At 40.9% G+C, this 25,165-nt stretch overlaps 1 protein-coding gene across 3 annotated transcripts in view; it reads right to left on the reverse strand.

Annotated features, from left to right (window-relative positions):
- Nucleotides 1-2,259: 2,259 nt before the first annotated feature.
- The window catches only part of LOC139635866 (uncharacterized), a 40,437-nt gene continuing 17,531 nt past the window's right edge, over nucleotides 2,260-25,165 (reverse strand). For all 3 annotated transcript variants that reach the window (XM_071503398.1, XM_071503399.1, XM_071503397.1), the window contains 13 exons: nucleotides 24,703-24,866; nucleotides 20,658-20,760; nucleotides 20,482-20,527; nucleotides 18,647-18,751; nucleotides 17,218-17,313; nucleotides 15,222-15,347; nucleotides 14,944-15,063; nucleotides 14,206-14,342; nucleotides 12,992-13,211; nucleotides 12,688-12,870; nucleotides 11,372-11,516; nucleotides 9,993-11,291; nucleotides 2,260-8,068 (listed from right to left, as the gene is read on the reverse strand). In XM_071503398.1, coding sequence (XP_071359499.1) covers nucleotides 4,542-8,068; nucleotides 9,993-11,291; nucleotides 11,372-11,516; nucleotides 12,688-12,870; nucleotides 12,992-13,211; nucleotides 14,206-14,342; nucleotides 14,944-15,063; nucleotides 15,222-15,347; nucleotides 17,218-17,313; nucleotides 18,647-18,751; nucleotides 20,482-20,527; nucleotides 20,658-20,760; nucleotides 24,703-24,866 — 6,271 coding nt within the window. In that variant the 3' untranslated portion in view covers nucleotides 2,260-4,541. The remainder of the gene's footprint in view (nucleotides 8,069-9,992; nucleotides 11,292-11,371; nucleotides 11,517-12,687; nucleotides 12,871-12,991; nucleotides 13,212-14,205; nucleotides 14,343-14,943; nucleotides 15,064-15,221; nucleotides 15,348-17,217; nucleotides 17,314-18,646; nucleotides 18,752-20,481; nucleotides 20,528-20,657; nucleotides 20,761-24,702; nucleotides 24,867-25,165) is intronic.

A 25,165-nucleotide genomic window follows, 5' to 3' on the forward strand; every position in this document is an offset into this window, starting at 1 on the left:
TGCAGCAGCCAGGGAGCGGGAAGCAGCACTCCTCACAGGTTCAAGGCTGAGATGACAAGGGGTTGTTGAACAGTGAACTGAGTCATTTGATGTTCTATTAATATGCAAGTGAAAGACAAACAGACAAATTCAACCTCGAAATATCATTTTATTACTGAGTCAGAAAACAATTTACAAACAACATTCCTTACAACATTTATTTTTACATTTAGTGCTAATATTGTTATAACTGTAAGGAGGAAAATTTAAATATGCAATAAATGATCCTTTACTCTCTAAGCCTCTGAGTGAACAGGGCAGTGTATGAGTTTGAGTGACAGCAAAAGCACAAAGACACAGGGCAAGTAAACTTTCTCTGGAAACTAAAGCTATGCACAAAGGACATAGTGCTTTGTTAGCAATTAGCACTCAGCTTTTAAACAGACTGACAATGACTTTTAAAGGTGAGCTTTAAAGCTGTTCACTGTGCTACAGCTGAGCCGATCTACCCTGCAAATGCATTGTACATACAGACATAATTACACAATATCTGCACACCATGCTGCACTCAGCATCTCTCACGAACTGGCAATGCCTCATGGCTGCCAGCGGCATATATCTACTACCTCCAGGAGAGGGAGCCCTTGAGCCAATAAATCCATAAATAAACATAAAATAATGGCAAATACAGCAAGTGGAGTCACATGCTTACAAACTGGTTTACACAAACTGAAGTTAGAAGTGAACCTTTTTCCCTAGTGGTTTGTTTTGTAGCTTGTTTAAAAACCCTTCTAAGTAAATCTGGGTGGAGACTTTGCTTCAAACTCGACACATTAGTATATTATATCACAATGTATGGTAAAAATCTTTGCTCTGTGATGACAGTCTTATACCATCTTACCTTATATATCATATTGCCCAACCCTTATACTCAGCCCAAGAACCACTGTGTTCTCTTTACTTTCAAAACTTTCTGTGAATGTGATGCAGGCAGTATCTACTGTATGCACAGGTTATTACATGCACACATGATGGGAACCTTAGAAAATTGCTTGGTTTGCTCTGTGATTTTTGCACCATGTGGTTCACCCAGACAGAGTGTCACCACTCCTACAGACAGTCAAGTGACCAACCTGTGGGTCACATCTGTGTAGGTTAAGGGACTGCGTAAAATTATTTTACCTTTTCATTTCATTATGTTACTTACTCCTATGATGAGCTGGTTATGCTTATTTTATAATATGTGTTGGTGTGATATTTGTGCAGTGAAATGAAATGTATGTATGAGATTATTATTGCTCACATTAGGTACATTGCCTGTAAATAAAAAACAGGTGCATGTTATGATGGAAATCAGTCTTCTCTTTGCTGGCACAGTGGCTAAGTGGTGAACAGTCTCATCCTACAGCCTTACCTGAAGGTTAGAAGCTGTTGTGGAAGTTTCAATCATATCACAGGAACTTCACCATCAGAAGAATTTTCCCCAGTTTCATGAAATTATAGAAGTTCAAATTCTCTATAAAAAAAAAAAAAATCAGACCTTTAAGGACTCCTGCCGATTTCCTCTTAAAAGTTGAGCTACAGCATGCAAATGGAGCAGGTTGTTTTGTTTGAATGAACAAATAATGATGCTTATCAAGCTCCATCAAGGTTTGTTTTTATGTATCTGCCCTCTAGTGGTAGAATCAATTAATGCACCCTTGAGAAAAAAACCTAAACTACTTTCTTCCCATTCTTCACAGGGCCAAAGGTGTAGAGAATTATGTAATGACTGCAGTCTCCCTGAAACTGGAGAAATGTAATGGATGTTTGAATGTTTCAACATGACCTACATACACCACCTGCAGTGGGGTTTGCCCTTTGTGAGAAACTTTGCTGTACTGGCCCAGGTTTAGCATTTCATGACATGTACTTAATCCATATAAGGATAATACATATTAACATTGTAAACGAATGTGCAAGTTTATAAAAGGATAATAAGGAGTCCGACCACAATACTTAAACAGTGTCTTAACTTTATGTCTTTTTTTATGTCACATCTGAGTTTCTGTAAATAAAAAGTTATCTGTATAAGTAGTCTCTCTCATCTTGGGTGTGTTAGTCTATTTTTGGTATTTAAAATACTGGCTTAATTTTTCCTGTATGGACTGGAGTGTAAAGACTTTCTGTCTGTACTGAGAAACAAAGTGACTGTAAATGAAATGTCCCCGTGGTTCTTTGGCTGAATGAGCAAGAAAGGAACAAGTGGATGAGCAATAAAAAAAAATCCTAAAGAGAAAATCTTGACATTGTTTTTAATGGTGAAAGTTGAGCATTACAAAGCAAGAGCAGATGTCATCATTCAGTCATTCACAGATAAAATCCCTGATGAAACAACAATGCATTTTATGGCTTATTATAGCATGCTTCGTGAGCACAGATGATGATAAAAAAAAAAAAGTTTTCCATCATTTTTTTGGGGCAATTTTCACATGGAGAAAGTGGTAAAAGTTATTCAGTTTTTCTCTACTGCAAAAATTATATTCTGTTACAACCAAAAGGAACAAAACATTACAAGTTAACAAATAAAAGTGTGTTTATTGGCATCATAAATATAAATAGAAACACTGTTTGCAATATATTGTGTTCCCAGTACTGTAGTGGGGAAATCATTTCTAATAACTTGAATTTCTCCAGTGAACATGCAGGTCCAGTGTACGTCAGTCCTTTTTATTTTAAGAAACATTCCAAGTGAAAATGCTCTAATACGACAGCTTATCCACAACAATAAGCTTCAGGTAAATCAGTGTTGTACATGGTTTTGTGATCAATGTGTCTTATTCTCAAAGAGTTGAGTTCAAGATCTCTGACGGAGGCCCTGAGAGCTGAACACACTGCAACTTAAGAAAACACATGGGAATAGACAAAACACAAATTCAGAAAACATCTTCATCAATTTGACAACGCTGCAAATACTCACAACACAACCAAATACATGGATGCTCACTTATGTTGTGTTGTTAGAATTTGCAACACACGTGTTGTCAAATTGATGAAGATATTTTCTTTGTCTGTGTTTTGTCTATTTGCATGTGTTTTCTTAAGGTGCAGTGCGTTGGGCTTTAAGGGCCACTGTATATCTGCCCATATTCAGTCACTGGTTTACTACTGTTTGTGGCCATACTGGGAAATCTGTACTAATAATGCACTTAGTGTAAGGGACAGTGTAGTCTAAGTCAGTGTAAAGTCCTGACTGTCCCAAAAGCTCAGACATAAGTATCCAGTGCATATACAATGCTTGAAACTTAAGGTTCTTCAAAAACTATATACCATAAATATCTGTTGGGCAGCATCTTCACCGGTCTCATTTAGAATGGAGATTCTTGTTCTCATTGGACAAATGTTAGTATTATATAGAAAAAATAAGTAGATGTATGGCTGACATCCACATCACCATGCACTGGAGGGCTCAGTGTTTCACCTTGAGGTGGAGAAAGCAAGTGCTGACAAACCAAGGAGCGAAAAGCTAGCAAATGCATTACATTGAGATAAAACTTACCAAATGTGCAAAATGACAACAAATTGAATGTGAAAAGGATTGTACCTCATTCAAATTATTGTTTTATAAAGTCATACAATGCGCATACATCAGCATTCTGCTACTAGATTTATAAAATGGCAAACCTCAGGATCGATTTGTGTGATTTTGATTCAATTATTTCTCACTCGAGTTTTTTGGTTTTGTAAACAGTAACATTCAAAGAAGTCCTCGCTGACAGCCTGGAGAATATAAAGATACAGTAGAGAAGCTTCAGTAAACTGCAGTGTTTCTTATCAGAGGATCAGAGTACTCAAAAAGTTAACATGATCAGTCAGTCAAGCAAAAGGCCTGTGTATGACTGGATGAATCAAAGATTGATTCACTTTCTGTATGCAAGTATGTGTGCTTGTGTGTGTGTGTGTGTATGTGTGTGTGTGTGTGTGTGTGTGTCTGTGTGTATGTGTATGTGTAAAAGAACCACTTGTCTCACTATTCCTCCATCATAAGGTATGCTTGTAAACATGTCCATATTTCTTCCGTCCTTATCTTTACATTCCTTGCTTGCTCAGATACATTGTAGTAACTCATCAATTAGATAAAATAATAAATTAATAAACATAATAGACAACATAGAATACATTCAAGTACATCAGTTCCTCAATACTGGAATGCAAGCAGGCTCTGCTTTTGCAGCTTACACCACTCTACAGTCTGGTTGTTGCCTAACTGGTTTGTGGGCTACAGTACGTGCACAGCATATAGTCAGTCACCACATGCCCCTCAATGATCTCTGCCCTGTTCACTGCACAAAAGTGCAAACTGGCTCAATGATGTTGAGAGTTTTTGTGATCATTTGAACTGTGATAGAACTCCCAGGTAACCTCACCTCCCACTTAACTGCCCATCATAAACACACTGACTGTCCCACGTCACTCTTTCCCCCATGGCTCACTGTGGGCTCATTAGTGACCCCATGTGTCTGAGGTTACACACCACAGGTTGCTTGAAGGTCATCTCAAAGTCTTCAGAGGCTGTAGTCCGCTCATAGTGCAGTGAGGGTGCGAAACAGCTGGGTGAGGCAGAAGACGGAGGCGGTGAGCGCCGTGCACTGTTTGGCGAGCAGCTTGATGCTCAGGTCCTGGCAGCTGCGCTTGCTGCTGGCTCGCTCCGCTGCCAGACAGAAGTCCCTGAATGAGCGAGCCACATCTGCCAGACCTGCAACTGCCTCTGCGTTCCTCCGGTCACACCTGTCGCAACCAGAGAACCAGAGGCATATGCCGGCCAACTCCACCAGGGTCCGGAAACTGTCTGCCAGTGAGTGAAGCATTTCCTCTGGGCTCTGTCCAGTCCCCACCACCTTCTGACAACCTGACATCAGCCGCCGGGCCTCTATCTGAAGCACCCGCTTGTTCTCTGTAAAATGAGCCGGGCAGGTGTCTCTTGGGTGGCGACCTCCATGACCTACCACAGATCGATCACTACCGCTACCCTCTAGAATTGAAAGGAGTTGGTCAACGTCCACGCGGAGTACTTGGAAACCTGCTGGGGGTTCTGGGTAGCGCTGCTGACCTAACCGACTGATGGTGTCCTTGTGTGTTTGAGACAGGAAACAGTCAGAGGCGTCAGATAGCGGTGAGAGGAGAGGGCTTAGCTCAGAGGTAGAGGAGGAGAAGAGGATGGAGCGTGGAAAGGAGGGAGAGTGAGTGGAGGAAGTGGAGAGAAAGGAGGGGACAGGTGGAGAGGTCACGAGAGGAAGAACTTCTCCTGAAGTCTGAGTCACACCACTGCTCTGTGTGCGGCAGGAGAACTCATAGACAGTCAGCTCCTCATCAAAGCTGTCCCCGCCGCTGAAGCAGTTGGTATAGACCGATGGGCAACCACAAGCGTCCAGTGGTACCTGCACCCCTTCCACAACTGACTCGCATCCAGAGGCTAGCACAGAGCTACAGCCAAACTCAGGCTTCAAGGGCAGGGTAGTCCCAACCTCGACTGGAGTCTTTGTTTGAGATGGATCCTCGCAGATTGTAAACACTCTGCAACCTGAGGAAAGTGGTTTTGGTGAATCTGACTTCTGCTCTGAAGGTCTACAAAGACCCATCAAAGGTCTGTCACTACTGGTCCGTCTTACTGTCTGTGACTGATTATGAAAAGGTAGTCCTGGCCTATTTAGATTCTGCGTGGTCACCACTATTGGAGGCGGAATGGTAGGTGACTGATTGCTCATTTTATAACCTGGACTGTCTTCAGCTCGGGTCATGACCATGTTTGGTTCTGGAGCATCTTTGATAGGGCCAGGAGTGTCTATATTCAGACCTGAAGCATCTCTTTGGAAGCTGTTCACAATGGATGCTGGAGGCTCTGTTATTGGTCCTGGTGTGTTCTCTACATGTCCAGAGTACAGAAGCTGATTTTGGTGTTGTGGTTTGGGCTCAGTCTGGACAGAAAATGGAGAGTTTTCTTCCTTCACCTCTAAACCTGAATTAAAACTCTTTGCTGAGGCTATTTCCACAAAAAACTCCCCATCCACCTCTGATCCTGTGACTGTTGTGTCCGAATCGTCTGAATCCACTGTTTCTGCAGCTGTGCCTGTTTCAAAATCTATTGTTTTTGTGACATCATGAACATCTGTGACTTTGATGGTAATCTCAACATTGTTGCTACTGTTGTCCTCAGTAGGACTCTGGGCTACATTCTCCGTCCCAGCTTGGTGGAGGTTGTCCTGGGAGCGCGATAAATAAAGGGGCAATTGTTGAATCTTTCCCCTAAGTGTTGAGGCAGATAATCGGCCCATGATGCTGGGGGAACAGGACTGGAAGAGGAAGCGAGTTGGAGAAGGAGGCTCTTTGAAGAGATCGTGGATCATGGCTGTGTTAGTCTTCACTAAACTTGCACTAGCTAAACTTTCGTTAGCTTCTTTAGCTTCAACACTTGGCATGGTGGAATCACTTCTGGCTTTATGTATGTTTTGGTTCGAGCATGAAGCATTTTCATGTGTCACTTCACTTTTCAATCTAGCACCTGAATTAAATGTTGGAGATATGATGCTAGTTGCAGCTCCAAGCTTTGCCGTGATAGAGTTTATAGCACGAGTATACTCAGAATTAACTGAATGAATTCTTGTATGAGCTTCAGTGCTGGTTAGAGACTTAATGTTCATTTGTGACTCACCTGCTGTGGCTGAATTAGATCTGATGCTATGCTTTGTAGCCAAATCTTTGTCATTTAAACTAGGATTTAAGGAATTAATCACCTCTTCATCATCGAAAACATTGTCAGAATTGGTGCTGTCAGTAGCGTCATCGCTAGCAGTCACGGTAGAACTAACAACACCAATGGCTTCATCTTCATTAACACTGGTTGTGACTTCTAAATGTGATTGTGCTTTTTGTTTGCTAAGTGATATCTCCTCAGAAGTAGATAAAGACATTTTGTTCGAGGTTTCCATGTTTTTGCTTCCCTCTTCTTCCCTCACCAAACAGTCACTTTGGGATTTGTGAAAAACTGGTACTGGAGGTAGAGGGGATGAGGGTGGAGGGGGTGGTGGTGAGTATGACAATGGGTTTGACCTGTCACGCACACCTGCAAGCATATGTTCCTCTTCATATGAGTTAAGCTCTGGGGCAATTAGATGAGATCCCAAAAAGCCATTACTACCCTTTTTATTCAGATCTGTCAAACATGGTGGCAGTGTGTTGGCTTCTGACTGATTATCAGCACCTATGAGCGGTCTCTGTGAACTGTTCCCTCTCACTCCCTCTATCCTCTCTCCTCCCATGTCATCTCCCTTACCTTCCTCCTCAGCCATCTCTGGAAAAAACATATGACTGGTGAATGGCCCATTCCCTGACACACCTGCTGTCTCCTCCTTCTCTTCCTCCTCTTTCCCCTCACCCATCTCCTCCTGTCCCTCCCCTTCCTCTTTTCCATCGCCCCTCCGGTCAGCACTCTCCTTCCCGTCTGGATCCACCCGGCAGCGGACAACGGTGATGGTAGGAGATGCAGCCTTGACCAGATCTGTGACCGATTTGAATTCCATTGCATCAGGCTCCATTTCCATTTCTTGCTTCCTGGTCCTGGAAGAGGGCTGTGGGTCTCTAGTCTGTTCATGAGATCCAAAACCAGAAGCAGAGCCTGGTCCATGAGAACGGCCTTTTGACAAGATGGGTTTTGACTCAAGCTGAGCTGGTTCCCCTTCAGAGTGAGTCAGGGAGGAGACAGTAGGGCTGGGATTCTGGGTTTGCTCTGAAGGTTCAGGATCTGAACTCAGCATCTCAGCGTCATTGGCTTCTGCCAAAAGCTTTTTATGAAGCCTGTTGGATCCCAGGTCCTTTGTTTCTGGATCTGGTTCTGGATATGACACCATGGAGGTATAATCAGTTTCCATGAAGGAACGACGTTTCCGAGATCTTTTTCTGAGCTGGAACAACGTTTCTCTGCCTCCTCCTTCCTCGTCTTCTCCATTTTTGTCTTGATCTGCTTTTCCAGCTTTGTTTCCATCTGTCACAGAGACTCTGATGTCACTGAGGCTGATGGTGCTGAGGAAGTCCAGCTTCATCTCTGTGCAAATATCTGCAGGATAGTAAGAAGATGTTAAAAACGAAGTCTACATCAAAAGTTGCTTTTTATGTTTTAATGTTTGTTGCACCTGTGTTCTATGTGTGTTTACAGAAGAAAGACACAGATAATCCAAATTAACGATCAATTAAACTTTACTTTAAGCATTACTTTTGTTTGAAGGTTTATATCAAAGTTGGCATGTTTATTGTAATTAAACAATTTCTTGTGATTTTATTAGTTTTTTTTATTGTACAACAGTATTGTTACCAAGACTGTAGTTTTCATTGGTTCAGTTTGATTAACACAATAAAATCTGTAGATGCAGTGTTCTCTTATTGTCTAGCTGCCAAGATCCAGATAAGAGAAAAGTTTATAAAAATCCTTCACTTATTACACTCTTTAGCTTTAAAGAGGGATATTTTTGCCCCAGGTTTCACCTCTCAGGCCACCTCTCAGAAAGTCTGCAAATGCTGAGGGCTGTTCAAATCCACAGTCATTCAAGCCTACAGGTGGACTCAAGTGGACTTTCTGCAGACTTCCAGAGTGGTCACCTAGGGTGCAGACATCACTAGACACCAGGAATATTACCCACTATCCAAAATAGTGCAGATGTGAAGATGTAAAGAATAAACAAATAAATAATAATATGTAGCATATTTACTTTTGAGGACATTTGCTTTTTTCATTAGTATTCATCCCTCTTGTCAGGTTTCATACTGCACATACAGAATATGAATATGCTGAATAATTGCCATAATCTCATGAGTGAAGGTTGGTTTTTGTCCATCACTGGTGTGAGAATCCTCAGTTGAGGGTTTAATGATGATGTAATGTTGTGTTTGGCAGCTTTTGTAAAGGAAAATGCCACTGCACATTCTGACTAGATGCGAAAGGCTACTGATGCAGCAGACCTGCACATCTCATGCATAAATTGCCAACATCAATACTGTTGATAACCATTCAAAAAATACATTGAAATAAGAAACAGGGTCAGAAATTCAGTTCATCTCCATGGAAACACATAAGGGTTTGTAAGTCAGGACTCCTGGCGCATTTTAAACCTCACAGTCTGGCAGCCTGTCAGACGGTTTCGATTATTATGGTGAACACATCACTGTATGTATAACGAATCTCAGCGAGTGCTCTGTTTACAAGTCTGGAGGATGCACTTTTGGATTTAGCCATTATAGCTCTATAGAGCCTGCAGGCTGTTTTTAGGACTAACAAGGGTGGAGGGAGTATCCTTTACACAGGAAAAATAATTAATATAACAATGCAAAAATACTCTGTTACATACAGTTACATACACGTTAAATCTAACCTTTGTTTGTTTTACCTCTTTGACCACAAACAATCATTCAAATGAATCCATCTGGGAAGTAGGGGAGATCTTTCTTTAGTGAAACTGCTAACAACTCACACAAGGGGCACCAGTTTTAATGCCAAAAAGTTTGGGAGCAACTGGGTTAAAATCTTTAATTTGGAAAGTAAAGTAACTGGGAACTACTATCAAACTGTAGTGTGGTTAAAATACATCTAAAAATTGTACTCATACAGCACTTGAGTATGGAACTTAATTGTTTCTTCTACTGGGCTAATAAATGTCTCTGGACTGTCAAGTGTAATGCATGAAATGCTATATCTCTTATGGCAGGAGAGTAAGACTGCAATGAGCTCTACAGGCTTTGTAGGCTGACATCCAACATCACTGTTAGGTGTGGTCAGAAGTGCAGTCTACTTCATTCCTGGCAGACGTGCTACATTTCCCTCTAATGAAATACTGTATCACTTTTGTGAGGTAAACACTTCAACCACTAGATGGCAGCAAAATCACATTTTACAGCTTGTGTTTTTGTCACTACAGGGCTTGACAATGACAGTAAATGCTTGTGAACATTTGATTAAGAAGCTTAAAGAACAATGAAAACTGAATCACCTCTTGGCACGGCCCCTGAGGTTGGGTCTTCAGGTGACGTGAAGCGATCTCTAGCGTCAAAGAACTCCTCGTCGGAGCTGCTGTCTCCAAAGCCAGGTGGTGGGTGGAGGATGGGGATTGGCCCCAGCTCTTCAGCCTTACTCTCATCTTCCTTCACTTCCTTACAGTCTTCTCCTTCATTATGCTGCAGGGGATGGGGGAGGCTGCGAGCGCTGTCAGGGGTGATGTTGGAGCAGAGTTTGTAGTAGCAGCGAGCGTCGCTCTGGTCAAAGTTAAACACAAACTCTGTGTGGGGGGAGAGGGAGGATGGGGATAGTGGATATTCTTGAAACCCACCCCCACCACTCACACTTCCTCCTTCACCTGCTCTTCTCACTGACTGGTCCATTTCTTTGAACAATTGCCTCCTCCTCCTTAACTCCTCTTCTTCATCTTCTTCATCCTCACTGGCCTCTGGAGGGCTCGGCAGGAAGTCGACGAAGCGGGAGAGCTCAGCAAAGCACAGAGAGCTGTCATCAGAACGGGGGCTAATTGAACATTTTTGGGCATGGTGAAGGCTCTCAGAGGTGGAGACAGGTGCAATGAGTTGAGGATCGGCTCCGTCACCTGATCTCCTGCAGCCCCCTTCCCCCCTGTCGTGAGTTGTGAAGTGTTTGAGGGGGTGGGAATGAGCTGGTGGAGGGGCGAGGAGGTGAGGCTGAACCTGTCTATGAGAATAAGGATTAAGCTGAGGGTGAGAGTGGTTGTGGGGATGACTTTGTGAGGGAGCATTGGGGTGACAAGAGGAAGAGGAACACGATAGTAAGTCATCTTCCTCCAAAGCATCGAGGGAGTCGCTTGAGGGGCTGGTGAGGACACGGGAATCAGTGTGACAAGAATCTGATGCTTCTGATACAGATGGCTGCTCCTCTGCTGCCTGTGCCTCTACTCCACCTCCAATCTTCCCTTCTTCTCCTGCTTTTTCTTGATGCTTTGTTACCTCTACCTTTACTTGTCCATCAACTGATGCTCTCTCTGTCTCCTCCCTGTGCTCAGTGTCTTCATTCACAGGCTCTCTATTCTTTTCCTTTTCAGTGTCAGCATCCTTCTCTTCCTTTTGTTTTTTATCGTCCCAAGATTTATCTCCCTTTTCTTTGCCATCTTTGTTTCTCCTTCTGTCTTTCCTTTTTCTTCCATCTGGATCTGAAGAAGATCTGACACGTGGGCAGGGCTTCTCCTTGAGAGACACCAGGCTGACCAGTGGTTCCATGTCCAGGTCTGAGGAGTCATTTGAGTCGCTGCCACACCGGGACACATAACCTGTCAACATGCATGAAAACACAAGGATTTGAGACTGCCCTTGTAGACGTACAGACTGTATATGTGTATTATCTCTGTACCTTCCTCGGCAGACACTCTGTGCTTCTTGGACTCATCTATCCAGGGAAAGATGTTGAGGTTGGGGTCGACAAAAACTCGACAGTACCCTGCTATCAGGCAGGACATGTCTTTGGCTGCCACTGACTCCAACAGTAATGTGATGGGCTTTGTGTAAGACAGAGGAGACAAGATAATGAGATGTAATGAGACAAGGAACAATAGTATATAGAAAGATTATTTTAGTAGTAGAAACACACTTAAAATGGATTAATCCTGTTGCATCCTAAAGGGTCATATTATTGATGAAAAAGCAAAATCTTTTTATTGTACACATGTCATTTACAAGTGGAGGGACACAAAACAATGTAAACTGGTCAGGAAAAAAAAATTGAAGTAATTAATCACCATTGAAAAACATTATTGGTCATTTTAAGATGAATGTTAATTCAGAATTCTTAATTATCAAAGACATTTGGCAGTTTGGTCCCGTTCACACCTGGTATTACGTAACATCTGCCTCAGGTGATCTGAGCACAGGTGGACATCTCTAAGATCTGATCACTCAGACCACATTCGAAGGTGGTTTGGGCCACATGTGGCCACATTCTGTTTTCAGTGTGAACACAAATGCATCCTGGGCCCCATTGAAGGACCACCTCCTCTACTGACGTCCTCTACCACAGTCTAATTAGTCCCAACACAGTTTCATAATGAACCCAAAATATTTTACTGTTTCTAATGACTAAAATCTTATTTCATTGTAGACCTGTGTGCAGTGCATTGATAAGCTCAGCCGCTTCTTTCTCATTCTCTCACACATACACACTCACACACTGACAAGAAAACAACAACACATACGTGTTTATTTGCGTGTAGAGTGGGGAAGTGAGATTCAATCACAAGTGGTCACTCGAAAGGCACCTGGAGACGCATTTTAATGGTAGGTGCGAACTGATGCAGTCAGAGCTGACCACATGTGATCTGATCACTGAAGACACATGTTAATGCCAGGTCTAGAAAGGGCCAAAGACATCTGGCAGGTAGCAGTTTTTGATTTGTTAGCATCCAGACCTCGAAAGAGGCTAAATCTGCAGTGTCCAAACTGTTGTTGAATCTAAAAAATTACAAAATGACATATGACATAATATTTTATATTTAAAAAAGGCAATGTCTCAAAAACTTACAATACATGTAAATGCACCAACAAAGCGGTGAACAGATATATGACCCACCTTTGTGGCAGTATTTGTAATGCTGATTGAGTTACTTAAAAAAAAAGTGCTTTTTGATGACGTTTATAGTATTTTGTCAGGTGTATGTGCCTTTCTCCTCTTACCTTAATGTCCTGCAGGTATATTTTGACCAGGCTGACCTTCTCTGATTCAGGCAGCAGCTCGATGCGTGTGATGCTGGTGAACTCTGTAAGGGTGGACAGGATGCTGAGCTTGTGGTTGACCACCTGGCTCACACCGTACCGTGCCCCCACTAGCAGGGTCACCATAGACTCTCTGTCCTGGAGCTGAAGGGTGGGGGAGGGATTGTTTAACAGAGAGACAGAAGGAGGACAAATTATAGAGCAATCAACCAAATCTCAACAGCACAATCAATATACATAAACAATTAAAAGCCCAAAAACCTACCATCATGGTGGCACTGAAGGACTTGCCTCCAAACGACCTGAGATCAGCCAGCTCCTCCAGGTAGTTTATCCTTGTCTGATCCACTGACAGGCCCTTCTGCTTGGGGTCGTGCTGCAGTTGGCTCTTCTTCATGTGGTAGCCGATAGCCTTCCTCAGATCTTTCTCTCGCATGTTCCTCAACAATGTTGATGAGACAAAGTTCTCAATGCCCCACGTCTTCCTGGAGCAAACACAAAAACACAGACTGAGAAGGTCTGTTTGTGTGCACAACTGTGCTGAATCTGATTTTAGGATGTGTGCATGTGTGTATGAATGGAACAGCAAAGTCCACACCAAAACACATTCTCTTTAAGACAGTAAAATGAATTTAAAATGCATAACAGATGCTCATCTGAAAAATTGACTCCAGTTGCCCACATGTTCAATACATTTCACCTAGAAATATAATTTATATTGTAAGATAAACGTTGGAACTGTATCTCTGTTTGTGTGTAGATGGCATGCAGTGTTTAACAGGAAAAGGAAGTATTTACTTAAGACAGAGAGAAATTGTGTCAAATTTGTATAGTAGTTGCTTATTGCTTCTATTTTATCTTTGAACAGTGTTTCATATCTGCAGTGAGGTTATGTAATGAAACATTGTTAGGTCTGGAGTAAATGAAATAAAAAAAGGGAAAGGAAAGCAGGCAAGCAAAAAGGGTAAAGGAAAGAAAGTATATGAGTCTATACTGTATACATAGATATCTGTGAATAGAAAGAATTAATAACATTTAACTAAACCCATCCTGCAAAACTCATCTGAAATGCACCCAACGAGAATATTTCTTTAAAATGTTTAAAATGTATTAAATGTCTTTTTATTTTGTCCTTGTTGCTGTTGTTGTTTCTCTTTTCTTTCTTCCCTTCTTCACACGCTGTCCCAAGTTACATGTCTGTCTTCTTAATTGTTTTGTAAACTAATTCCACTAAATGTGGAATATATTGAAAAAAATGACAGATGCAAAATAAAAAAAAAATACAACTTAAGATGAAGCACTGATTGAATTGATTACACTATAACAGACTTTCTGAGCTTTGGCCTTATTAATGTCTCTGCAACACAGTAGGGCCAGCATGGATCCACACTTTGCCCTGGGATCTTGACTAGGAGTAAAATCCTATGTTATTTAGTGATGTTTAGATGTAAATATCAGAAATGTTTGCTGATGTCTCACGTGATGATCTTCAGGTTGGTCTTTGGTGAGTGTCCACAGCTTGCCAACCTTTCCTGAATGTGCAGGGCAGCAAGCCGCAAGGCGGTGTTACACCTCATCTCTATTGCAAAGCGCTCCTGCAGCACATCATTCACCCCCTAAGATAAACAGATAAATGACATAAAAATTAATAAAAATATAATTTGAGAAATAATCTTCCATAGAAATATCCATAACTTTTAGAAAGTAAAAAGAACATACAGTAGGATGGATATTTTGACTTTCCTTCATAATAGTGAGACAAAAAGAACAGAGTGGTATATTCATTCATGCAACATAGTCTGTACAGTACAGGTTTTGCTTGTGTAGTGACAAACTCATTATTTTCTGTATTTAAATCAAGCTAACCTGTCAGTTGATTTACATCATGCTGAAATATGTCAACTGCAGCAATGCAGTAACTGGAGTTTTTGGAGGTGTTCCAAAACGTTGCTTCCTAATTTGATTCAGATTCAGAGTCTAACTTGTTTGAAGACTCTCTTTTGTTGTTGCCTGTGAGGTCATCAGCAAAGCAGCTAATTTCATTGTTTCTATTACTAACATAAAATGTGTAAAATAACAAACATCAAAGAAAACATAAATAATGTTAAGGGTAAAGTGGAAATCTATCAACTGTAACAAAAATTAACACGAAAAGATTGGTTTTATGAAGGGTTAAATGCTGCAGCCTGCTGTTTGTCTGTGAGGTCATCGATCTACCTGCAGGTAGAGGTATTCGAAGGCTGTGGGATCCTCCTGCAGCAGAGTCTCGAGGCTTTTGGGCATAAAACAAACACGGAACAGACATCTGTAGTCATGGGCCTCTTTCTTCTGGACCACCTGGAGACGCACACACCCGCATGATTACACCCACTTGTAGTAGAGCCATAGTACAATATACAAAGATATACATTTCAGGAGACATGTAAAATGTAAAATAATTTTTATTAGGATGAGCGTGTATGTGTGTGTTTGTGTGTGTGTGTGTGTGTATGTACCTGCTGTATCCTCTCCTCATCGTGCAGCAGCAGTAGTTTGCTGATGCTGTGCTGCTGCTCCAGCACCAGGGAAAAGTGTTCGATACGGCTCAGAGAAAGCTTTTCCTTCAGTGTCATCACAATGTCCTGATGCACACAGAAAACCACATCTTGAGAGACAATATTTTATAACATCAGGAAACATATTTGCTGGGCCGAGGTTTAAAAGGAAAGTTTGAATGGTTAGCAAATCAGTTAAGAGTTTTCTGAAGGCCTGACACTACATAAAGTTGACTTCAGGTTCCTTGACATGACTCATATACTCAGAATATTTGGACCAACAAGGATGTGTGCATGAAAATTGTCTATAGTTTCTGACTTAGGTAAGAATCACAGAGAATTGTATCATTTCTGAACCTCCCAAAACTATTACAGTTGTTAAAAGCTTCTGTAAACATGATTTTAAACAATAATACAGCAGCAAATTGTTGATGTAAAGATGTAGTGGAGTAATGGCGTCCTGAGCAGAGAACGAAGTCATACCCTCTCTGTGTGTGTTGTGATCTGAGCTTCTCTGATCTTTGTTTTGGTATCCTGTCTGACATTTATGCAGTACACAGTGTTCAGGTGAAAGCCACCTGCCAGAATTTCTTCCACTGAAGAAACCAAATTTGTCAGCTTAAAAGGTTCAGACAAAGAAGAGATAAGACCAGACCACAGACTTGCCACCGGGACCACCGGCTCAAATCCAAGTTGGCAGTGGCCCGTGAAAACATCCATAAAAATTTTGAAGTTTTTACTGGCTATATCTGTGTCTTTACCAGCTCCATCAATGTCATATGTGCTGCTGGTCCGAGCGGATAAATCCATGGCTGAATTTCTTTCCCAGTTCGACCGTGAAGCCAATATTCGGCTGGCTTTACTGAGATGGAGAGCCCTGGAAGCTGTTAAAAGCTCCAGCTTGCCTCAGAAGTGGCTTTCTTCTCCATGTGCAAGCAACTTGATGCTACATAATTTTACATGTCTGTTTTCATTAGTGACCAGCTAGAGTAGCATGATAATGTTAGCTGTGTGTTCAGTAAATGTTGCTATTGCTAGCTGGCTAACTGTCAGCATTTCTGTTGAGCATATCACAGCAATGCTAGCGTGAGCTAATGGTTGTGGCTGGATTGTTTTTTGTTGGGTAACTTTATTCAGTTCAGCTTCTTTTGTGCATTTAGTCACAGCTTTCATTGGTCTTCTTAACACTTTGCTGACTGAGAATGTGATGGAAAAGCAGGGTGGGTCACACATTGAACACTCAAAGAGCCATTTGGACCCGTTTCCCACAGAAAAGAAAACACTGGGAGCCACAAAACCCTATATATTGTATATATATTATATATATACATATATAATATATATATGTATATATATATCGTTTTTTACCTTTATGCTATGTATAAAAAATGTATAAAAAAAACTATAGTGTGTTGCATTTATGAAATCAATGAACTGCTACAGAGAAAACGAAATTTTATTTCTGCATGCAACAAAAACATTTTGAACTCCGAAAAAAAGACGCTTGGTCGAAGGTTACTTTCAAATAAAATACTCAATGTCTATTTGAGTTCTCCTCGTCAGCAGTGAAAGCAAATGAATCTGCCCACATAGCATTAAACGTTCTATTTTCTTCAAAAACTTCTTTTTTTGGATTTATCCATGGTTGGCCTACTGGGGGTCGAAAAGCTCAATAAATCGTGTGTCGGCGGTTGTCACACATCGACGGTTGTGAAAAAATTAAACACGTTTTATTTTAATGTTACAAGATCACCATTATCTTCAAATTTAGAATCACATTAAAAAAACTAACGAACTAAAATAAAATAAATTTAAATTAAAAGCCGGTTGCCGACCCCTGGTCTAGTGCAACATCTAGTGGCAGTGATGATTGTTTACAGAACCTTTAACTTTCCAGTCTAAGCACATTTTATGGTAGGAATGGATGACAATGTGGTAGACTATCATTGTGTAGTACCTTGACTGTGGTGCTAGGTTCAAATTTGAAGGCCTTAGTCTGCCCATTCTCCAGATAAACCTTCAGAACGTTAGGCAGGAAGAGCAGCGAGTTACCCTGCAAACCAGACAAGGGCCAGGATCAGGGTCATGGTCAGGGTCAGGGGTGAGGGAAGGCATCAGATGAAAATGTAAGCATCGTAAAACCTGCTGGTTCAAGAGCATTATAAATCACAGACACGCAGAGAGATATGACATTGAAATGGATGTTTCATTTTTGCCATTTCTAGTCACCTTATGTAATGTTTGTCTTAGAGTTTAGGTATTAGGGTTTGGGTATTTCATTATATTAAAATATTAAATGCATGTGCTGCACATTGAAACATACTTGCAGTAAGAAAGATGATGAAATGTGAGCCTTGTCTGATTTTTAGCTCTTCTCACAGAGCATTTTTTCGCATCATATCCTGTGGCCTGTTTCTGTCTGCCAGGCTTGTTCACCGTGGTGACTCATCTTTCCCTGCCTCATCCCTGTTCTCTTATGATTTTAGACAGTATTCTTCTGTATTGACACTGTGATTTAATTCAACATTGATGTCTGTATGTTTTGAAGTTCAAATGGAGAACTTTCAAATTTCAGACAACCCCCTCCCTCTTCATCCTCCCTCCATTTCTCTTATCCCCCCCCCATCTCCCTCCCATCTCCCTCCCATCTCCCTCTGCCTCTCTCTTCCTAATCGGATGCTTATTGTCCTGTAATCACAGACATTAGGACTGGAGGATGAGCCAGATATTGATCTGTGTTTTCCTTGTGATTAGTAATGGGCACTCCAGCCTCTGTGGTTTTCTTCATCCAGCTAATTTCACATCCGCTGGCAGGATAGGAACTCTGCCCATGAAGGCTTATAGAAGAAAACTGCACATAGTATGGAATAATACTGAGCAATAACAAAACATCGTTCCCCATCACAGCGAAAAGCTTGTTCTTGCACAGACAATTTTTTCCTTAGAACAGAATAGCCCATAAAGCACTGCTGCCCCAAATTTGTTCACAGGTCCATCAGCTACATAATTTGCATATTGAGATCTGATCACACTGCACGTAGAAATAACATAACAAAAACACTTAGCAATAACAGTTGTAAATGCAATGGGCCTTGATCAGATGTCATGATACAGATACACATCTTGTGTAAATGGTGTCCTGATGACACATGCATTGATGGATGACCTAATGGAGCACAGTGCTCAGAAATATTGCTGTTTGTTGCGACTCAGCAGCCTTAATGTGCCACTAACATTTGCATAAAATGTATACAAACTGTTTTGATACTTGTGCCCAACAACATATAGTATATTACATGGTTTATTGTTAATGCATTTGATGAGTACCAACTATCTAAAGGAAACACTGTGTTAAAAAGATGATAATAGAATGACAGTGAACTCACCTGAGAGTGTCCATTGACTTCCACCTCCTCTGCAAAGTGAACTTTCACAGGGTTGGACCTGAGCTTGGCCCTCTTCTCGGGTGTGATGAATGATGACTTTGGGCCCTAGGAGACACACAAATCAATACACTGGGTCGTCATAGTATTTTTTAAAAATAATTAATCAGCTTTGAATATGGTTGTGCGAGGTTGTGGGACATATGAGGAGAAGGAAAAGATACAGTCTGTTGCTTTTGCTTTGTATTTAATTAAAGCAACCATGCAGCAATTTAACCATACACACTTTATTATTTTAATGAGTTGAGAGGATGAATTCAGTCGTGTTAGAATTACACTACTCCAGGCAATAGACTGGGGTTGTTGTTTTGTAGAGTTGTTTGTTGTTTCATATAGTTGTTCCTTGTCTTATATTACTAAGGGAAAACAAACACGAGGACAATGTTGACATTGAATACATAATGTCAATTGAGTTAATTGAAAATAAGGTTTGATCATTCAAATTAAAGGGGCTATTTGTAAGTTTTCTCTGCTGCTGAATGTGGTTTCTTGTCTTTATAATACAAGAGGTTATAATACACCCTCTGGGCAGCACTACGTCTTCAGGGCAGACAGGAGGCTACAGTGAGTTGTCATGGGAAAGTAAGGAGACAGACCTGGTCTAGCTAGTTAGCATGCTAACTTCAGTTTACTTTTCAGTTTTTAATAGTTTAAACTTCAAATACTATAAAACAATAGACACTGTCAAGGACCAATGAAAAAGGTCACTGGATAGCATCAAATATAGCATGAATAGAAAATGGGAAATAAAATGAGACAAATGATCATTGTATATAAATACATTTTTAAAAATGCAAAATGATTACAATACAATACAATGATTATAATACATTTTCAATACAACACAAGTATATTTTGGGAATTTTGCAGTTCTATTAGGGGATTTATATTTAGGATATACAAGTACAGGTACTTAGTAACAAACATAAGCACACTGATTCTTTCATTACTGCACAACCAGTTGCAGTCGATGTATTGATGGCACTAGAAACTGTCAAACAGTCCTCCTGCTCTTATATCACCATCTGATTATAATGAATATCTTCACTTGGCACGCCTTGGTTCGGAACTCCTTTGATGTTTTGTTGCCATCAACACTCATGACAGAGATGAATATTTTCTGAGAAATGCTAATAATTCCTTGCAGCTCTATAATGATTTCTTGGAGAAGCTGTTGACTATAAATCACATGGTAAAGGTGCCTCCATCAGCAGAGCTACTGATGAGAATCACTGAGGAACAGCCATTTAATTACCGATCTACTGCTAACGCACAGGTCAACTTTGCAGATACAGATTGAGGTTAACAACCTACACACGCAAATACACAATAAACACACACACACACACACACACACACTTCATCAGACTGTGTCCAAAGGAAGAGCTGATTATCTAAGTGTGTGTGGGGGGAGTTTACAAGGGTGTCACGTTGTCAGTGTTAACAGTGATGTAGTGGTGAGACCTTGGTGACAGGATCGTTGTAACCAATGACGCTTGACCCCAAGTCTCATTGACTTGTTGATTGATGAGTTTATTGACAACAGCCTTTTAGATTCTCGTGTGTATATAGACACTGTGTATGTACTCATGTGTAGATGCTGATGTGTTTTTCTACGACCTAATGTAAATAGGAAATAAGAAACACATTACAGTGAGTTCATCTAAAGTAGGACCAGCCATTATCCTATTTAGTTTCCATCAGTGCAACTTTGTGTGTAAATGTGTTTCTGTGTGGTGTTTTTCTGTGTGTGTGCTTTAGTTACACAGTAGACTCACCAGCATTGTTCTGAGGACCGTCATTGTCAATGTATCTTGACACTCCCTGAAATAAAAGAAAGGGAAGGTGGCCAATTTAGACGTGATGTGCATAACTTAATGTAAAAACAGTATTCTGTGGTGCGTGTACCAATGATCATGCATGTGTGTTTGTGAATGCAGCTGTCGGTGTAGACCTGATTATTTCAGCAGCTTGCTCCGGGGTCAGGTCATCAACAGCCACGTTATTGATCTTCACAAGCTGGTCGCCAGGGACGAGCCGACCATCTGCAGGACCACCTGCGCACACAAAATGTCCTTGTGTCGTCAAGCCTGAGGGTGTTCGACTGGCCTGCATTCATACTGCGACTGGGGTTGATGACAGGCAGTGGCTCGTGTTCTAGTGATCTCCTTTCATCTCACGCTGATGCATAATTTTTCCACAGTTATCCAGTAACTGTTTGTTAAATATTCTGTTTAACAAACAACTACTGTACACATCTCTCTGATGACAACCACATCACCACATGACCACCATTCAAATACCTTTTAATTATTATTATAATTCTTCTTATTATTTGTTTTTAACTAACACAGTATACCACTGTGTAAGTAACAATGGCTGCTGTCAGCGCTGCTGATACAGATAATACTGTACTGACACAGCAGTCCTCAGTGAATTAGGTGAGGAATGGAGGAAAAATCTTGCAGAGTCTGCACTGTTTCAATTGTTGTGTAAAATATTGTAAAAGTTACAGTAGATTTTTGCTCCAAATACAGTTATGATGCTGTCTAATACTGTGTGTTCAACTGCTCTCTGCTCAAGTTATAACAGAAAGTACTGCAGAGAGCTGCAGTGAAATAAACTTAAAAAAAAATTGGATAGAGACCAACGTTGTATTCATGCAGCTGAGTTTCACAATTTCAGATGCTTTTTAGTTTTAGAGCTTTATATTGATATTCTGAATTTTGGAAAGATTTCATTGAGTAGTGCTACTGATAGCTCTAGATAAGTTTTTATCTATTCAACACTTAACAAAATACCTTCTTTTCTTAAGAAAAAAATCTGATTTTATTACATGGATTTTATTTATTTATTTACAATTAACATCCTGAGATAATATTAAAAGTGCATTCCCCCACACACCCAGCACACCTGCTCCTGCACGCTGACTGGCAACAATGTGTGTTATATCATTTTTGTGCAGCATAATGAACAGAAAAGGGCATGAACATGGTTTCTACCACGCTAATGCTGAATGACAACCCACTGGTGCATAGGTCAAACTGTAATTAAAAAAAACAACGATCGATCATGGTTCTGACCCTAGTTAGTGTATATGAGATCATGTAAGTATGTTACAATGTAAATGTTGAACATTATGTAACCTGTGTATACTGTGCAAAGAAAGATTTCTTCCCACCATTGTTATCATTAACATCACCTTCAGCAAATGTTTTACCTACAACATCAAGTAACCACTCACTGCTCAGTTATTTAATTGTGGAACAAGTCATTACTTGTTGTTTCCTCCAAAATGAACAGATAACATAGGTGACACTGAGAGCTGATAGCTCTGAAAAAGCTTTTAAATAATGGATTCATATTTCACTGTCAAGATGCTGCAGCACGTGCCAGAGACAGAGCGAGGCAAAATTGAGCCAAGGCTCAGTCGGGCCACTGGAGACATGAGCAACAGTGTGTGTGTTTGTGTGTGTGTGTGTGTGAGAGAGAGAGACAAGCACAAGCAGATGGTGACAGAGCAGACTTTAGCCAGACAGGAGAAAGCGAGGTAATCTGCCCCTGGACCTCGGGGGATCAGGTCCTGGTCTCTCTGCAGCTCAGCTACGAACTGCACTTCAGAGTAAAAATATAGGCAGATTATAATATGCAGTATATATATATATGTATGTACACTTTTTACGTGACTGGCTTTCAAAAAATCTAATATTGCCTTTGACAAAATTGGGGCTATTAGTATGTGTGTATATGATAAATAAAAACACACAGACACACAAATATAAACATCTCCTTATTCCAAAAAAACATCCTACTCTCTAGATGGCAGCTATCATTTGTTCAGTTATTAAGTATTGATGTGGTACTGGCACAAGAGCGAGCAGATCAATAGTATTCACTGTTTTTACAAAACTGAAACTTTTAATTTGGACTTGTCCTCTGTCCATTGTTTTAAGATGTAGAAATGTGTTGATTGTAAAATCAATTTTATATATTGTATTTCTGTATTATCTTTATTCATGGTGATTATCTGTGTTGTGTGCCTATTGTCTCTTTTGACAGGCAAAAAAATATCATTTTCTAAACTGGATATATCATAATTTAGAATAATACACTTTACCTTAAAAATATGAGAGGAACTGTGTAAACCCATGGCAAGACAAAACATAGACAGAAGCAGAGACTGCAATTTGGTTCACTATACATGGCATCGCCTCTAAGAAGCAAAGACTCCTACATTGATAGTGTAAGTGTATCATATTCAAGGTACTGCGTGTGATGATGAATGATGAATGACAGTGTTACTGAGGGACTGCAAAACTGCAGCTCTCATTTAGATGTGACAACATTTGCAGCAGCCAGGGAATAACTTCTGTGGAGGCCCTTTAACTGGCTCAGCATGGGTAACTGTGTTTGTGTCAGTAGGGTTGCACTGTACATCTGTGAGCAAAACAGAAAGCCTTGTATTTATATGTTTTAGATTTGGACCAAATGGAGGCTCTGTGTCATGAGATGCAGCTGACACACACCCTGTAAATGTCCCTGTAAATTGATTTAGTTCAGAGCCCTTGTTCACATTGACTTGTGCTTGTGGCACAGACTTCCAACTGCATGCATCTCCCACCTCCTTTACATAGACTAGAATCAACCCCATACCCATGTATTGCATTACAGTAAGCACATTAGGAAGAGGTTCTAGGGGACGGTATAAAGTGCTGCCTGAGAGCCTCAATCAAGCGTGAAAAACTCCATATTCCTCGAAAAGCTCTTACTTTGTTTTGCCCCCTCATTATCCCGAAGATGCTTTACACACATACAGACACACACACCATGCATGCACAACATCAGAGCCCCAGTACGTTTCCTCTCTTAATGTGATTTTGTGTGCATGTATGCAGTATCAGCCTCCCTTGGAGGTTCAACGTTTTACAGTTTGTTTAGTGCACTGGTCAGTGGCCTGCAGTGCTCTGGCACAGCTCCACCATTTCATGTGCTGGGGAGACTTATTCTATGCAACATTAGAGCTCTGTTTTAGAGACAACTAAGAGAGTAAGATAAGAGATTCACGTTCCTGGTAGAAGTGAATATATTTAACAGGACTGTGTTTCTGTCCTCACTGAATGCCAGTGATGTGCAGTGAAGCTATCTGTCTGAGTTTACATTTCAATAGCAAAATAAATAATAATGTATTTTGGTTAAATAGTTTTTTAAAAATCCTTATTTTCAGTCCAACAAATCATAGCTTTGGTTCAATTCATCTGATTACAGCAAAAATGCTTAACATAGCTTAGCTCTTGTTACCGTACAATGCATTCAATATGCTCAAGTATGTCCTGCATATCTGCCAGTTTTGCTCCAGTCAGAGACCCTTGGTCCTTTACCAAGCACCCAGAAGTACAGTGGTGTAACACCACTTTGGGTTTGCTGGGCTCCTCACCAGGTTACATTCATTTCTATGGAGGCTATAGAGACACTTCTCTTTTCCTGGGCTACTCTCCCTCGACTTGGATGAACAGCTACTGCAGGGCAGCTCTCTTGGGGGGTGTGAATAGTAGCAGCTGTGCCTGTTGGGCAGGAGGTACTGACAAGGCAGACCAAAGCACTGCAGACTCTGGCACTGGAAACTGGCTATTGGCACTCAGTCTGGGATCTCTGTGGGAGAAGGAGTCAGAGCTGGTGGAGAGGAACCGAGCAGACATTGCTCAGCTGGACATGCAGTGTCAGTTCTGAAACCAAACTTCCTGATGCTGTGTAATAATGTATTTCTTCTACTCCTGAGTTGTCCAGGGTGAGAGCTGCAACGGGTTTAGGGACACGGGCGTAACATATATGTGTATAGTAGGACCACATATAGGGTTGTACATAGACATCACCTTTAACATCAGCTGTCAGAACACACACAGTTGGGTTCAGGAGGAGCTGAGCTGTCAATATTTTCTCTATACATGTGCCAATTTTCTTTTTCCCACTGTTATGTTTTCATCTTATGAATCTTGTTATACCTGGGGTGACCTCTTGCACCACGATGGGGATTTGGGTGGAGAGAGTGAGGCCATGAGAATTAAGCGTCTCGTCCAGTTGAATCTGAATGTTAAAGCGGAAGGGGTAGTTCCTCTGATCAGAGCCACTGCACTCTGCTGTCTTTCCATCCACTGCACCCCGGTCTCTGGAGAGGAGCAGAAATAAAAACAAGACTTGGTCAAAACCTAGTGTAGGCTATTTGCATTCTGCCTAGTGTCAGCTGGTTTCAGCCCTTTATCTGTTTGCCTCTCTCCTCCTTTCTGTGCTCACATATGAAGTATTTTAATACAGCCAGAGAATTTGTTATCAGATGCTTTATTTGAAAGAAAATTGCTAAACTTGTCTGAAAAGTCAGTTAATGTACCAACAAAGGTGCTAAGTTGGAAACACTGCTTGTTTGTGCCAAATCATTTTGACAGAGCAAAGACCAGTGGCCAGACACTT

The sequence above is a fragment of the Trachinotus anak genome, unplaced genomic scaffold (genome assembly GCF_046630095.1).
Source record: "Trachinotus anak isolate AG129_WGS33_773 ecotype Australia unplaced genomic scaffold, CSIRO_AGI_Tana_v1 ptg000019l, whole genome shotgun sequence".
NCBI classification, from domain to species: Eukaryota; Metazoa; Chordata; class Actinopteri; order Carangiformes; family Carangidae; genus Trachinotus; species Trachinotus anak.